Source organism: Amblyraja radiata, chromosome 7 (assembly GCF_010909765.2).
Source record: "Amblyraja radiata isolate CabotCenter1 chromosome 7, sAmbRad1.1.pri, whole genome shotgun sequence".
Classification (NCBI taxonomy): Eukaryota; Metazoa; Chordata; class Chondrichthyes; order Rajiformes; family Rajidae; genus Amblyraja; species Amblyraja radiata.
The window spans coordinates 26,662,310-26,680,122 of record NC_045962.1 but is presented as its reverse complement, the minus strand read 5'-3'; the positions used below and the strand labels follow the sequence as shown (position 1 = coordinate 26,680,122).

General features: G+C 40.6%; 1 protein-coding gene across 1 annotated transcript; it reads left to right on the top strand.

The window, feature by feature from the left end:
* The first annotated feature begins 403 nt into the window (after positions 1-403).
* Positions 404-2,511, top strand: sp9 (Sp9 transcription factor). The gene is made up of 2 exons (XM_033023931.1): positions 404-526; positions 766-2,511. The coding sequence occupies exons 1-2, from the start codon at positions 506-508 to the stop codon at positions 2,095-2,097; spliced, it is 1,353 nt and encodes a 450-aa protein (XP_032879822.1). The 5' UTR covers positions 404-505; the 3' UTR covers positions 2,098-2,511.
* The last annotated feature ends 15,302 nt before the right edge of the window (positions 2,512-17,813 follow it).

The following is a 17,813-nucleotide window of genomic DNA, read 5'->3' as shown; positions in this document are numbered from 1 at the left end:
GACCCTCAACTTAGGTAGTAGCCCATTCTCTTTTCCACTCCTTTGAAAATGTGCAGCATTTGATATTTGATATATTACTTTGCAAGACGCGAGCCTCTTGGACTAACTGGCAATAGATCAAACTGACCGCTGAGTTACCGTGTACTGTATACACGAACTTGAATGTATCATCAATTTGATCAACGTGCAGAAGGCTGCGATGCTGCAGCGGGTGATTGACGCCTGCTGCCCACTTCCACACACCGCCATTGGCTGTGACCTGTCTGTCGCGGCGTGCTGGGCACTCTGAGTGGCTGACTACTCGCCCTGGCCGTGCAATCAATGGTTTGATTGGCTGAGCTGAGCGCAGCGGCACTTCAAAGGGTGCGCTGAGTACAATTAGGTGGAGTAGTCCAGAGAACAAGGCAGTGAGTGAGCACACACCATCCTCAACTCTGACAGCGTAGTTTCCTTTCATTTAAGGACACCGCACAGTCAAAAACAAAAAAAGAAGAAAGAATCCGCCATGGCAACCTCAATACTTGGGGTAAGTTGCGCAAACTTAACGCTAAATAGTTGATTAAGCTTCGTCTCCAAATGCATCGTAGAATTTGTGGGCGGTAGACCATGTAACAGAAGCAGGGGACATATTACCCATCTTGGTGTTTAAATGCAGATTATTTGACAGAAACTTTTCAGGTAGTTTCTCAGTGATTGTGTTCGGTCTTATTGTTGTTCTTTGTATATTCGATCATATATTACTTTGCACAATGATTCCACCACCAGGAAGAACCCAGGTTTGGGACCACTCCGTTGGCAATGCTGGCCGCCACTTGTAACAAGATTGGCAACACAAGCCCACTGACAACTTTGCCAGAATCCAGTGCATTTGGGAAGGGCGGATTTCATCCATGGAAACGTTCCGTCTCCAATTGTAACCTGGGGTCAGGCCTGTCAGGATTCAGCGTGGCCAACAGCCGAGCTTCGGGCGGCATGAACAACGGGTTCTCGGTCAGCAACGGTTCCGGGAACAGCGCCTTCTGTTTAGCTTCCACTTCTCCAACGTCTACTGCCTTTAGCACCGAGTACAACCTCTTCTCCAACTCCGTCTCGGCGAATGTCAACACGCAGGACACGGGACAGTCGGCGTTCATATCCAAAGTCCACTCGTCCGCTGACACGCTCCAGGGAATGTACCCCAGGGTCGGGATGGCTCATCCATATGAATCCTGGTACAAATCCGGGTTCCACACCAGTATTTCGGGCGAAGTTGGCAGCGGAGCGTCCTCCTGGTGGGATGTGCACACTAACCCCAGTTGGCTGGAAGTCCAGAATCCAAACGGTGGCCTCCAGCCCTCCCTGCACCCTGGGGCTGCCCAGGCGTCCCTGCATACACAGCTGAGCACTTACAACGCAGACTTCTCCACCCTGAGCCACTCCGCCTTCAGCTCCACGGGCATCGGTTCCCCCGCTTCTCACCTGTTGTCCACGGGGCAACATCTCCTCGCTCAAGATGGCTTCAAGCCTATGATTCCATCCTATACGGATTCCACCTCGGCTGCAATCACAGGCAACTCCATGATTTCAGGCCCCTCAGCTTTGGGAAGCTCGGCCAGGTCTTCCCGACGATACTCTGGCAGAGCAACCTGCGACTGCCCCAACTGCCAGGAGGCCGAGCGCCTTGGACCTGCCGGAGCCAGCCTTCGGAGGAAGGGCCTCCACAGCTGTCACATCCCGGGCTGCGGTAAGGTCTACGGCAAGACTTCTCACCTCAAGGCACACTTGAGGTGGCACACTGGCGAGCGGCCTTTCGTTTGTAACTGGTTGTTCTGCGGCAAACGCTTCACCCGATCGGACGAGTTGCAGAGACATTTGAGAACCCACACGGGAGAGAAACGCTTCGCCTGTCCGGTCTGCAACAAACGCTTTATGAGAAGCGACCATCTAAGTAAACACATCAAAACACACAGCGGCGGCGGAGGCAAAAGGGGCAGCGACAGTGACACCGACACCAGCAACCTGGAGACCCCTAGATCAGAATCGCCAGATATCCTAATGGAGGCTGTGCACTCCAATAGAGCTATCAAATCAGCTACTCTGGTACAAAACGATTCCTAAATCTAATCCCCACAACGGGAAATTATTCAAACTTTATGTCCAATATGACCAGTAAGTACCTGGAGTTCCAAGCCCCGTACTCTCACGGAAGCTACATCTTGAAAAAAGGTGAGCAAATGTACATCAAATGCTTGGGACTTGTTTCTCTATGTATAAGATTGTCTAAAATTCTATGTACAGAAAAGTTCAAAGTGTCCTGTGTTTCCTTTTTTTTCATTGTATGTGTTTGATAAAAACTATTTTGTGACCGGGTCGCACTTGAAACTGGGAGATATATGATTTCGATGCACTTTGTGAAAGTCGATATGTAGTAAATTGCATATTAATCAGCTCGTCCACTATATGAACTGCAAATCCGCGCCGCATAAAGTATTATATGCATTTATCTGTATAAATAAATTGTGCAAATACAAACTTGGGACATTCCTGTTTTACTTTCCCTTAAGCGACCCCCCTCCCCAAACATTATCAGGCTAAACTAAATCGAACGCAATTGATAAAATATATATATATAACGATAATGGCACTGGAAGTAAATCGATAGATGTAATTGTTTCTTAATATTTTAGTAATTTCAATAGCTTATTGGGCTGTTTATAGATTTAGCCATATCGAGATATGTCAATACAGAATATTATCATTGTGCATATTATTAGCTATTTTTACAAGACGCTTGAATGTGCATGTCTGACGTCCAAAGCGATTACAACGCTGTGAAGACGCGGCACAGTTGAGTTCTCTGTGGAATAGGAGAACAGTTAATACCCCGTAGCAAACATTTCATGCCTTAATGAAAAGCTTGTTAAATGTTAGTAATTTTGACTTGGAACACACAGCAGCCCCCAGTGCCTTGTATTCCCGATTAGAGATTCATGTCTTATCAAATATCCAATTAATCTCCCAGACATCATTTGTTCCCTTGAACTTTATCCGAGCTTGTCCAAGTAAAACTCTTGAGATTTCCAGCGACAAAGCGCCATTGAAAATCCTTTTTATTTTTTCAAATTAACTGGACATATTTGCATGTCAAACGAATAAAAAACGAATTCAAGATAAAATGTGAGCGTCGGTGGTGGTGGGGAGGGGGGTGGGGAAGCATAGGGCTCTCGATTTGATAACCTTGCTTTTTATGTTATGAAGGCAACTGTTTCATTGCTTTTCAAACGCAGCAAATGTATGCTAATGCTGAATTTGAAATGCTTATGTTCCCAGTCAAATGGCCCTTAAACGTTATTTGAATATCACTGGCTTGGGCATTGAAAAGGTTCAAGGATGCTCTCTGACTTCTTTGTGATTACTCACTGCAGCGTCTGAGGCAAATGAAACCAAACGAATAATTATAGGCTAGGCTCAGGCATGGGAACACGTTAGGGACCGGGATCTCATTTACCCAGGTTCTTTCAAACTCTATACAGTTAAATTGACCAGAGGTAATTATCGGGAAAAAAGTTTTAATTATCTTTTGTTCTCGGCTCTCACGCATTACAACAGCAAATCTGCTGAGATTTCCCTTTAATATTTTTAAAGCATCTGTCCCATAATTTCCCTTCAACATTCGGAGGCTTACTCACTGAGCACTGCACAGCATTTATCCTAACAGCAAGTAGGCGCCGTAATCGTGGAGGGGAGAAATTACCTGCAAAATTAAAGTATATCTCCACAATCAGGACATTATTCAAAATAAATGATTTTGCGGGTAGGTTTGTCAGTGCAATAGTATCGAGATTTTTTTTTAAACTGGCCTGTCCCATATGGATAATTGTGCGTGCGCTACTATGCAGGAAAAGGTGGGCTGGTTGGTGCCTGAGGAACTGTGCAAAAGTTACCGCCAGTAACTCTGTCTGTCTGTTCCTTGTGTTTCTGGTATGCATTCACAGTGGGTGTTGGGCAGAAGTCAGTATTGTTTTCCAGACAGAACCAATGGAGATCAAAGAAAATCTTACTGGTCCGCTTCACGACAGGCCACGGGGTTACAATCCCCAGCTGAATGATCAAGGCTCGTTTTGGATTGCTTTTGCCCCTCTCGGGTCAAACAGTTGTCCATCATTTGAAACTCCCAGAGAGAAAAAACAAACATAAGAAATGCACCGTGCTGGGAGTACTTAACTTATTACATTTCGCCTACGCATTCTTCATTATGATAACGATTACCGACTTGCTTATTTATCATCTGTGCTAAAGCACGTTGCAAAATACACGAATGTTAGCGCCAGCAAAATAGCTTAAATGCAGAGCGAGCAGCGCGAATTTATTGGCAAAACAAAACATTATCATGCCGCAGTGTGTTAAAGCTCATACAGCTATCACGATTTTACATAAGCGGAGTCGTTGTTGTAATACAGTGACATTAAAGATAAATCCAATGTAGCAAATAGGGAACTAGAATTAAACGAAAACGCTTTCCCAGTTTAACAGAAAAAATGGAAGTGCGCTCTTCACATGTGCAATCTAAAAAGTGCAATATGAAAATCGCCGAAACGACACAATTCAGTGATATAACTTTTCACAAACTTAAGACATGCGTTTTTTTAAATATAAGGGTTGGAGATAAATTTTACCCAATATCATGATTTAATTTATGTGAGCCGAATCAGAAAATTGATAATGTCCTCGCTCATCACTAAAATCATTTATCCAGCAGGTGAGGATGTGAAATTATAATTTCAAATATTTTAACTTTTGGTTAGATACATGGGTGCTTTGCCCTATCCCCCCCCCCCCCCCCCCCCAGTAATATAAATAGGTTGTTCGTACATATATCAACATTTAAAAGTAAAAGAAAACCACTGGCTAATAAAGGTGCGACCGTCTTGACCGACGCAAAAGTATTAACAAAATGCAGCAACATGCAAGTTTTTTGTTGTCAGTTTTACGTCACGTACACACTCCAAATTTAGGGAGCTGTTTAAAATGGAATAATCGTGGATTATTTGGAGGGAAGGCACCAATAAACTGGATTTCATGTTAACATAAACATTTGCTTGTTCTAAAAGAAGCACCGCAGACACTAAATAATAATAGTTGGGCAGACTGCATGACGCCAACTTGGTTCGGGATACAATTATTATAAACTGTCTATAAACCTAATTGGGATCTCCATTGAGAGACGGTTCAATTTATTTTTTCGTGGAGAAACTTTTTTTTCTTGAAACATTTCCTTTTACCGCTATCATTTGACAAGAAGAACATGTTAAGAGTGTATTTTAACCAAGAACTTATTGGAAGGAAAATAACATTTGTGTAAGTCAGCAACTCGTGGATAGTAGCGCCGGGGCTGACTTGTAACCTCCGCCGTTCGAATTTATGAAAGGGTTGAAAGCTGAAACGATTCGGTTAGCAAGCTGACTTTTCTTATCGGCAACACCAAAGCGCAGCGATTCCTGAAAATTGCGATGCCCCGATTGTTCTGACTACTCAAGTCTAATCGCCGAAAATTCCTGCTGTTAGCTTATTTAAAACTCACTGCTCCCATTTTTTTAAGCCACGACCATAGAGCGACATCTACTGTCTCCACTTCCAGTCCCCATTTTCCAGAGACTATTTTGGTTTGGTATCTCAGTGGCAAGAGGTAATATTATACATTACATATCAATCTGAAGAGGGATCCCGAACTGAAACGTCGCCTGTCGTCTATTTCCTCCACAGATGCTGCCCGACTCGCCGAATTCCTCCAGCACTATGTTTTGATCAAGATTCCGGCATCTACAATATATTATGTCCCTGGTAATATTAGTTGCTGGATCTTATCGATTTATTATGGTGGTCAATCAAAGTGTCTATTTAATAACAATGGTCATTGTCCGATAACATCTCGTATATTCATCATCCAACGATCCTTATTTCTACAGGAAACGCCACAAGATGGCATTCTTATAAATATCCGTTGCCGTAAGTACTTTATACAATAAAATCTAACACTATGAACACACGCACACGTATATATTTATTTATATATCTATATATTCATCAACCAATAAAGACATATGACAGCACACTCAAACTGTATTTTACGATAAAACGTCAGGACTTGAAATTAATTGTCTTAATGTTCTCGTATTTTAATTAATTGTCTTAATGTCTCCCCCCACCCCCCCACCACCACCACGGAAAATGTGAATATTTGATACTACGCCGATGTGGCGATTAAACCGCCTGTGAGATGCAAGAAACAAGCGGTAGGAAAAATAAACAATCTGTGGCGGGATGCAATATAACTAATTGTAAAGTATGTGTTTTTTTAAAGTGAACTCCTGTAAGAAGCGAGATAAAAGTGGCAGCGGCAAATCATGTCTCGACCCGAAACGTCACCCAACCCTTCTCTCCAGAGATGCTGCCTGTCTCGCTGAGTTATTCCAGCTTTGTGTGTCTATCTTCGGTTTAAACAGCATCTGCAATTCCTTCTTACACAAATCATATCTTAGTCTGGTTAAAAACAATCAGAAAACAAGCATTCGGCAGCCACTTGGCTGCAAACCAGATGCCCGAGCTCCGACTCGTCGCAATGATATATTTCTAAACAGGTGTTTGCCTCTAATCTCTGTCTGTTTACCAAGTGTCAGGTACAACAATAGAACCAGCTGCTTGTAATGAGCGATGGATTAATTAAGTGACACCTTTCACTTTGATTGATGACATTAATGCTCTATAAAAAAAGTACTGCAACATCCCACAACACTCAGTGGTACTTTGCCGGCTTTTAATAAGTCAGTATTTTTTTTAATATGCAAGACGCTGGTCCTGTAAGAACGTTTATCAGTACAGGTCTGAGGGAATCAAACCAAATCTGGATCAGCATGCCGTGGTATAAGGTCACCCACCCGCCTCATTAACTTTAACTTACTATTATAAACAACAAGCGCTGTAAATTAGCTTTATGTCGATGTCAAAAGTCAGTTTAACAGAGGAAAACACACGAACACCGGCCAATGTACCACAAAATGACTCCAGTCAATACCACCCACCACACGATCTTAAAATAAGAAAGCAATTCAAAACTTTCCTTCGAATATGTGGTGGCACCTTCAAAAACCAATACAAATACTGTAAACGCGCAAATAAAGCATTTTTCCAAACCAAAAGCCAGTTTCAGTCACTTTATGAGAAAGCGTGATCAATTTCGACATCATGTTTTTAACCCTGCTGCAATTTGCATTCAATGTCTAATCTTAATACCCGAGATGACCATGTAACGATAAAACTGTAACAGAAAATTGCTCATTTTTAAAAAGTTTTCTATAGATCGTGCCTATTTCGATTCAGAGGTTCGCATTTCAGAACAATTTGCTTGTCAAAATTGCATCAGTTTCAAACACCCAGCGATCTCTTTATATTGCCATTTTTAGCCAAGATTCAATAAAAGGTCAATAACTTTTCAAAGAAAAACCATTATGACGAATCGATAAGGAATGGTGCGTGAAACAGCTTTTCACAGAGCGCACATTTTTACAGAGGTTACTCAGTAAAGGGACTTTAACTTGGAAACATCCTTACACTGCCAATATTTTTAAATTGGCAGCTTGTTCAAGCCAGACGTATGCGTATGTACGACGACATGTTTTTTCTATCTTTCAATATGTTCGCTAAATTTAAAAAAAATATTGTCACAAGGCGCCAGCCAGGGTGGTACAATAAGCCCGGCAGAGAGATCACCTTTAAAACAAAACTCGTTACCTGAGTTTTTAATTATAGTAATTTTGCCCATTCAAATTATAAGTTGAAACGTCTAACAGATGATATACAACTACCTCAATTAGCATCAAATCGTTCATAATCGAAATCTAATGAGCTATACAGTGTGTATTAATCAATGACAACATAAGCACACTCTTACATAAATAATAATTTACAATTATTTATGGAATATCATTGGGGGTCTATTACAGAAACAGCTGAACTCGAGTAGAACAAATATTCCCCTTCATGTACTTCTGCTAGCTTGAAGAGGGCAATGAAGTGAAACATGACAGAAACACGTCGCTTAAATTGATATTGTGTCTCATTTTTCAATTCCAGTCATACAACACTTCTTTCATTGGAAAAGTTCACTTCCCAATTGGTATAACTAGCTGGTGGCTCTAGTTGTTGGCTCTCAACAGAGCTAAAAAAAAAAAGAACGTAGTTAGTAATTGTTAAACAAAGGCACTTCCATTTTATTCTGTGAACCCATTATTCATACTATTAAACCGATGAAAGCTGCAGTAACATACCTTTTCCGGCGTGGTCCTTATGGCGGGAAATAACATAAAACATTTTGTGTGACATGGCGACAAGTCTTTCGTTATTCTTCTTCTCCGCAGGAAGCATAAGCAATTAGATTAACACAGTGGTTATAACCTGTACCATCCTGGATCAAACGATCTCATTTTTTGGGGGGAGAAATGGTATCTGAACACGAGCTAATCAAGTTTGCGGAAAACTAATCCAGATACATTTCTTACGTTAAATTGCAAGACGAGGACTCTTGTACACACACTGTGCAATTTTAACGCGGTGTTTACTGTTTATTCAAACATGGAAAGAACCGTGAAAATATCCAATAAACCGCGCAACAAAAGGATTCCAGTATCTTCAAAATAGATGGTGAAAAATGGAAAGCATCATATGACATTATTCAGCTGGATGTTTTTGTCACAAGTAAATAAAAGTTGATTGTAATGTCAAAGAGAAAACAATGAATCACATTTACAACACTGATAAATAACACAGAATCCAATCGAAACCAAAATAATTCGAAAAACCACACTACGCATCCAACTGTGAAGACTATTCCGTTTTTGCAGGTAATGTATGACATTTTATGTGAGGTTTTTTTCAGCATGTAAGGAAAATATGTTTCTCCGAGTTATTTCGCAATAAATAGACAAGACTGCCCTCTATCGGATAACCATTAATAAAATATATTTCCTTCAAAATAGCCATCTCGCAGATTTAAAGCACAGATATAAAATTAGGATATGGCAATGGGTGAAAAGGATAATTCTGTGTATTTCACTATTCCGCTATTATATCGATTATATGGATTTTACCAAGTAATGGATTATAACATTATGAATAAATAATGGAGAGATAGACAACCTAACATAAAGGTTGATTCTGATCAAAGTCATGTGAATACTTTATTATTTAAGATACTTTAAGAATGAACATATTTAACATATTTAAGAATGAACACATAGACCTACCCGGTTGCAGGTTGGACTCCTGGTTTCTGTTCGGTGTCAACCGTGACACTGATTTTATTAATGATGGACAAGGGAGGAAAAAGTCATCCTAAATATCAGTTGCTCAGGATTATACAGCAACGTCTTCTGGATGTGGGTGCATCAACAGAGTAATTCTTGGGCTGACCTGGAACCTAAAGATCCCCATATCAACAAACCTGGCAATTTATTACTAATATCTTTCTACACTTTAAAAATCAAATTGGTTCAACGATAAGCTTCTGCATGTGTAATTCCAGTCCTGAAATATGTGAATGACACAAGACATAAATTGCAAATATAAATACTAAAGTTTGAGATGCATGGATTTCCTATACTTGAAAGCTATGAATGGACAATTGTTAGTATTTCCACATTCCATATTATTTTTAAACCACAAAATACAGACCATGGGGTGGCCAACTAACAAACCAAGTTATTGTCTGAGCTAACATAAAGAATGGACAACAGGTGAGATTCAAAAGACAGTATCCAATTTTATAGTGTTCCTTGGGAGGATTCATGTATTCAAGAGAGAAAGGAAATGTTGGAGAGTTAATGGGGGCAGGAGAATAAAGGTGTAGCGGACTAGCGGTGGTAACTAACGCGGTAAAAATATAATTTATTTTCCCAGGTATTATGACAAAAAAATAACTACATTTCATGCAGTAATAGATGGCTTTGTTATTGAGGCAATATTTTAACATATGGCTAGTCCAAAACACCTCGACGACAGCCTCATTTGGCTAGTAGTTTACATTCTTGTTCATCTTCATCTAGATAACAATTTATGTATAGCTTTAGCATCACGGATCATGCAATATGATTTAGTTTAGTTTATTGTCACGTGTACCGAGGTATAGTGAAAAGCTTTTTTTGTGGTGTGCTATCCAGTTAGACTGCACATGATTACAATCAGGCTGCACAGTGTACAGATACAGGATACAGGGATTCAAGATTCAAGAGAGTTTATTGTCATGTGTCCCAGATAGGACAATTAAATTTTTAGGTACACAAAAATGCTGGAGAAATCAGCTTCAGCACAACAGAATATTGTAGGCATAAATAAATACAGAACAGATCAGTGTGTCCATATACCATTGAATATATATATATATATATACACGTAAATAAGCATATAAAGTGCAATAGGCTATTAAAGTTCAGATTTTTGTTTGAGTTTAGTTTAATAGTCTGATGACTGTAGGGAAGAAGCTGTTCCTGAACCTGTATGTTGCAGATTTCAGGCTCCTGTACCTTCTACCTGAAGGCAGCAGAGAGATGAGTGTGTGGCTAGAATGGTGAGGGTCCTTGATGATGCTGCCATCCTTTTTGAGGCAGCAACTGTTGTAGATCCCCTCAATGGTAGGAGGTCAGAGCCAATGATGGACTGGGCAGTGTTTACAACCTATTGCAGTCTTTTCCGCTCCTGGGCGCACAAGTTGCCGAACCAAGCCACGATGCAACCGGTCAGCATGCTCTCTACTGTGCACCTGTAGAAGTTCGAGAAAGTCCTCCTCGGCATACCGACTCTCCGTAATCTTCTCAGGAAGTAGAGGCGCTAATGTGCTTTCTTTATAATTGCATCAGTGTTCTGGGACCAGGAGAGATCTTCGAAAATATGTACGCCCAGGAATTTCAAGCTCTAGACCCTTTCCACCATCGACCAGTTGATATAAACGGGACTGTGGGTCCCCATCCTACCCCTTCCAAAGTTTAGTGTTTAGTGCAAGATAAAGTCCAGAAAAGTTTGATTAAAGATAGTCCAAGGGTAGATTAACAAGAGCATAGTTATAGTAAGAAACGCTGCTGTTGCGGTTTAAGAGTGGCGCAATTGTAATGAATGATTGCAGATCCACCTCTGTGACCAGCACACTTAGAGTCGCCTGGCTTGGACGGCATCTTATTTATGAGTCAGTTGTTTAGATTCTACCACACCAAATTCAACCATTATCTAACAATGACAGAGTTTGAGTTTCCTCATTGTAAAGTTTGAAATTGAAAAGTTTGAGTGATCTCCGTTCACAAAAATGTAACCAAAAAAAATCCTTCGCTTGAAATAATTTTGAGACTGAATATTTTATGGCATCATTATTTTCCAGTCGATAAATAAATGTAAATGTTATCCACAATAACAGAAACATCAGCAACTGAAGTGTGGTATTTTAATACATATGCTTTATAACATTATAAAACTTTAAATCTTTTTCAGTGGCTGCAGTACATATTCTTATTATTTTTCCTTCCATGATTGCCCCATTAATTGGTTTTCACTCAGTTTCATGCTAGAATTAACATGTTTCTAACTCAAAATTACTGGTGCAGACATATCTGTCATTGATGTTCTTGGTCGTTGAAGTCCACAGGTCATGTTGTCTTGAGCACTTCACTCAAGTAAAATACACCTTGACATTCCTTTCCCGTGTCCCTTCCATCATTCTTTGATGTCAACCCTGCATTGCAACATTTACTCTTGAAAAGTCCTTCATTGACTGTACAAAAGCACTCTGGGACCATGCTGAGGCTTTGTATTGTTGTGGTATTGAATTGAAGATCTTTCTTTTAATTTATTTAATTCAGTCTTTCCAAGCAACCTAGCTTTTATTTTCCAACCATGCCCAAAGATATTGATTCAAGTACAATAGACACCTGCAGCTTTCTGATCCTATCTAATCCTTCATGAAAATCTCAACAACATGTCTGCAGACAAATCAGCCAGGTAGACCAATACAGTTGAGCCCAATTATGTCCTCAATTAATAAACCATACACAAGTAAACAGGACGAAAAGCATTTACCTGGATACTGTTCCCATTTATAATTTCTTCCATGAATTAAGATCAATTGATTCATATGATCCGAGGGCTTTCTTATCTTTATGTCACTACCATAATATTTACTAAGACATGAAGAGAGACCAGTTTCACGATGGATCAAATAGCTTGAACAATTAGAACCTTAAGCCAATTATGGAGAGTGAGGATTTGTAAGAAAAATCAAAATCAGTGTAGCAACGTGTAAAATCATGGGGGTTTTGTCAGGCATGAAAGCTTAATGAAATAATAAGGCAATAGTATCGAAGGACACAGCAGGAAACACCAGCAAGAAATTAAAATTAATATCTGATAACATGAAAAATTCATAAAGGTAAATAACAGAAACAGAAATATAAATGGGTTTAATCACACATCCATTACTAAGATTTTGTTTGCACGATAACAAACATTCTGAACTAGATATCCGAGAGAGTTTTAGACACAGCAGGCAGATGGTAAAGGAGGAGGAGGAGGAGCCTTGATATTAAAGGAGATCACAATAAACAATAGGGCAAAAACCTAGGAACTCAGGATATAGAATTGGTCTGGCTGGAGCTAGTTGACATAGGACTGAAAACACAGCAAATTTGAGGAGCATGTGCTAAAGATAACATAATATTGTTAGGGAATTTAAATCTCGTATCAATTGAGCAAACTAATTGGTAAAATTAGCCTGGAGAGCAAGTTAGTTTTCTACAGAATTATACAAAGGAACAAATTAGGGAACTGATCATTTTAGATCTAGTATTATGCAATGAAACATGATTTATTAGTAATATTACAATAAAGCAACACTGGAGTAAAGTAATCATAATATAATTGACTTCACATTGGGCTGGATATTGTGGGTTAATACCCTTAGTTCCACATGGAACTGAAAAGAATGTTACGATAACTGCATATCTGGCATAAATGCAGAAATTGCAAATTCATTGACGGTAGTTAATCGGCAATTTCCTTTCTGTGCACCAATGTTTTAGGTTTAATTTGTTTAGTGATTCATTCTACAGGTGATTAATTTTTAATAGTTTTTGAATGTTTCTGAATTTCCAAAACCTTCATAGTTCGCTTTGATTGTTTCAACTAACTGATCTACGAGATGCAACATGGCTAAATGTCAAGGGTTTTCAGCATTTTCAAGACTTTTTATAACCCTCCACTCAATTGGACAAAATTATGAGAGGGATACATGCAAGGGTGTTGGATATCATTGCTGACCTGAGAAATAGTACTACTCAGCAGTGGTCTTTGGAAAACCGCAGAAGGTAACACAGTCAGTGGTGATGCTGGGTGGTTCACCATTTATTTGGAAATACTGAGCCACAAGTTTGAGAGTTTGTTAAATCACAACTTGGATCTTAAATTTAAGCAAACTTGATTGTGAGGGATGGATTGAATGAAGCAGAGATTGGGAAATTAGTTTAAAGGATATGCAAAGACATTGGTAAACATTTAAATAATTAATTCATAACACTCAATAAAAATGCCTTGTAGAACAATAAAAGCTCCACAGGAAAAGTGATGCAACAGTATCTAATTTGTGAGACTATCGATAGGATGAGATAAATAGCTTATGGAAAGGAACAGCAAGCTTGAAGAACAAGAAAGAAACCGATAGGGGAAGAAAATAGATTTGGACTAAACTCGCAAGTATAAAGTCACAAAATGCAAGAGAGCAAATAAAAGCAATATTTTTGGTGTTCTTAATATAGAAGCTAGTGACCACATCAAAAATTGTTTAAATGTGTGTAAGGTGGGGTGGGGGGGACCATAGATCTATTGAGAATGTGGAATTTAACAATTTTAATATTAGAGATACATATGTACTGAAAACATTAAAAGATAATCTAGATTGAAAGCCTTCATTCAAGGGTTTTAAAAAGACCCATAAGCTAAAAACTGTAGATGCTGAAAACTTAAATTAAACTTGGAAATACACAACAATCACAACAACTGTCCATGGGCAGAGAAACAGCAAATAATGTTTCAGGTTGATGAAAGGTGAAATTAGTATGGTTAATAAAAGGAAAACCAGTGAATGGTATATATGCTTCTTTGGAATCCAATTGATAAGTTGTCACATGGTTGTTAAGGGATATTAGGGCTTTTGGAATTAGATAGTAAGGTATTAGTAGGAATTGAGAATTGGCTAATGGACAGAAAGCAATGAACGGTTAAAAACAGAATGCATTTTTGGAATGGCAGTTTATCAATGGAGTGTTGCAAGATTTATCCTTGGAAAATAAATGCTTTCAAATCTATTTTTATAACTTGTGCTAAGGGAAGAGAGCACGACAGAACCAAGCTGTATTGAAAAATGAACTGGCAGGAGGATGCAGGTAAGGTTTAGAAAGCAAAGACAAAATGGTGGAATGTGGATTGTAATTTCAGGAAGTGTTAAACATCCAATGTGACAGAAAATATAGTGGTCGTCTTTAAATACAGGAGAGACTGGAAGACTGGAGGGCAGCAAATGTTGTGCCTCTATTCAAGAAGAGCTGCAGGGAAAATGCTGGGAACTATATGACAGTGAGCTTAACATCTGATGTTGGAAAGTTACTAGAGAGTATTCTGAGGAATAGGATATACAGGTATTTAGATGGACCTGGGCTGATTGGGGATAGTCAGCATGGGTATGTACATGGGAAGTTGTGTCTCACAAATCTGATTGTTTTTTGAAGATGTGACCAAAAAGGTTGATAAGGGCAGAGCTGTAGATGTTGTAGAAGTGAACTTCAGCAAAGCATTCAACAAGGTTTTGCATGGTAGGCTGTTCTGGATGGTTTGATCGCATGGCATCCAAGGAGAGATAGCTGAATGGATAGAAAATTGGCTTAATGAAGGAAGAGGGTTATGGTGGAAGGTTGATTCTCGGACTGGAGGCCTGTGACTAGTGGTGTGCCTCAGGGATCGGTGCTGAGCCCTTTACTGTTTGTCATCTACATCAATGATTTGGATGAGAACATATATGGCAAGATTAGCAAGTTTGCAGATGATACACAATGGGTGGTTTTGCAGATAGTGAAGATGGTTGTGAAAAATTGCAGCAGGATTTTGATCGATTGGCCATGTGGGCTGAGGAATGGTTGATGGAATTTAATACAGAGAAATGTGAGGGATTGCATTTTTGGAAGTCTAACAAGGGCAGGACCTACACAGTGAATGGTAGGGCTCTGGTGAGTGTTGTAGAGCAGAGGGATCTAGGAGTGCAGGTGCATGGTTCCTTGAAGGTTCAGTCACAGATAGATGGGGTGGTCAAAAAGGTGTTTGGCACATTGGCCTTTATCAATCAAAGTATTGAGCATAGAAGTTGGGAGGTCATGTTGCAGTTGTATAAGACGTTGGTGAGGCTGCATTTAGAGTATTGTGTTCAGTTCTGGGCAACCTGTTATAGGAAAAATGTTGTCAAGCTGGAAAGGATATAGAGAAGATTTACAAGGATGTTGCTCGGGCTAGAGGGTGAGAGCTTTAGGGAGAGGCTGAGTAGGCTGGGACTCTATTCCTTGGAGCACAGGAGGATGCGAGGTGATCATTTTGAGGTGTATCAAATCATGCAAGGAATAGATCGGGTAGATGCACAGAGTCTCTTGCCCAGAGTAGGTGAATCGAGGACCAGAGGACATAGGTTTAAGGTGAAGAGGAAACGTTTGGCCTTTCAGTATTCGTGTTGGAACAAGCTGCCAGAGGAGGTGGTTGAGGCAGAGATTATCCCAATATTTAAGAAACAGCTAGACAGGTACATGGATAGGACAGGTTTGGAGGGATATGGACCAAATGCAGGCAGGTGGGACATGTTGGCCGGTATGGACAGATTGGGCCAAAGAGCCTGTTTCTACACTGTATCACTCCAACTAAAAATATGTGTTTCTAATTCTCTTATGCACTAATCACAGAATAGATGTATGCAGATAGTAAAAACTACTAAGGTGGCAAATGGTAACTTGTTGGTCTTTTGGTTGGGCAGTTAGTGAGTCATTTACCGTAGGTAGGGGAATAAAGAACCAGAGGTCGAAGGTGAAGGACCATTTCCATCCCCTACGCCCAATTCCTCCGTCTTCTCCGCATCTGCACCCAAGATGAGGTGTTCCATACCAGGACATCCGAGATGTCCTCATTCTTTAGGGAATGGGGGTTCCCTCTTCCATCATAGATGAGGCCCTCAAACGTGTCTCATCAGTACCCCGCAGCGCCGCCCTTGCTCCCCTTCCCCCCAGTCGCAAGAGGGACAGAGTCCCCCTAGTCCTTACCTTTCACTCCATCAGCCATCGAACAGCACCGAATCTTCCGACATCTTCGCCATCTCCAACGGGATCCCACCACTTGTCGCATCTTACCATCTCCAATTTTAGCAGACCGTTCCTGTGTAACTCCCTGGTTAACTCATCCCTTCCCACACAAACCACCCCCACCCCTGGTACTTTGCTTTGTAACCGCAAGAGATGCAAGACCTATCCCTTATACCTCCTCCGTCGACTCTGTCCAGGGACCCCAACAGCCCTTTCAGGTGAGGCAGAGGTTCACTTGCACCTCCTCCAACCTCATCTACTGTGTCCACTGTTCCAGTCGTGGACTCCTATATGTCGGCGAGACCAAGCGCAGACTGGGCGATCGATTAGCTGAACCCCTTTGCTCAGTCCACCTTGGCCTGCGCGATCTCCCAGTTGCCAAACACCAACTCCCCTTCCCAATCCTATACTGACCTTTCTGTCATGGGCCTTCTCCATTGTCACTGGAATTTAGAAGGATGACAGGGTATCTTATAGAAACATAAAATTCTTCAAGGATTGGACAGGCTACATGCAGGAAAAATGTTCTCGATTTTGAGGGAGTCCAGAACCAGGGGTCACAGTTTAAGAATAAGGGGTAGGCCATTTCAGACTGAGATGGGGGAACATTTTTTCACCCAGAGAGTTGTGAATCTGTGGAATTCTCTGCCACAGAAGACAGTGGAGACCAATTCACTGGATGTTTTCAAGAGAGAGTTAGATTTAGCTTTCAGGGCTAAAGGAATCAAGGGATATGGAGTAAAAGCTGGAACGGGGTACTGATTTTAGATGATCATCCATGATCGTATTGAATGGTGGTGCTGGCTCGAAGGGCCGACTGGCCTACTCCTGCACCTATTTTTTTATGTTTACAAATGCAAGTTAGAGAGCACCTCGTACAGTATTTTGCTTGGGCAGCTTACAACCCAGCAGTAAGAATTGTGATTTCTCTAACATCGTAGGGCTTCCCCTCACTCGCTCCGTCCCTCCCCACACTAGTCGTTATACGGCATTCAATATGATCATGGCTGATCATCTAAAATCAGTACCCCGTTCCAGCTTTTACTCCATATCCCTTGATTCCTTTAGCCCTGAAATCTAAAATCAGTACCCCGTTCCTGCTTTCCCCCCATATCCTTTGATTCCTTTAGCCCCAAGAGCTAAATCTAACTCTTCCTTGAAACACTGTCACCCTGCTGAGTTACACTCTCTGTGTTACTCATTATCACCTTTCCCACCGCCAACAATGGACCATTACGGGCTCCACCTTTTCTTGATCATCGTTGCAGGCTTTGATCTGTTTTTTGCATATCTTTCTATTGAAAGTACATATTTGTTCTATGTACTTTCTCCATATCTTTCGGTTCCCTCACCCCTGACTCAGCCTGAAGTCGAACTGAAACATCACCTATTCCTTTTCACCAGAGATGCTGCCTA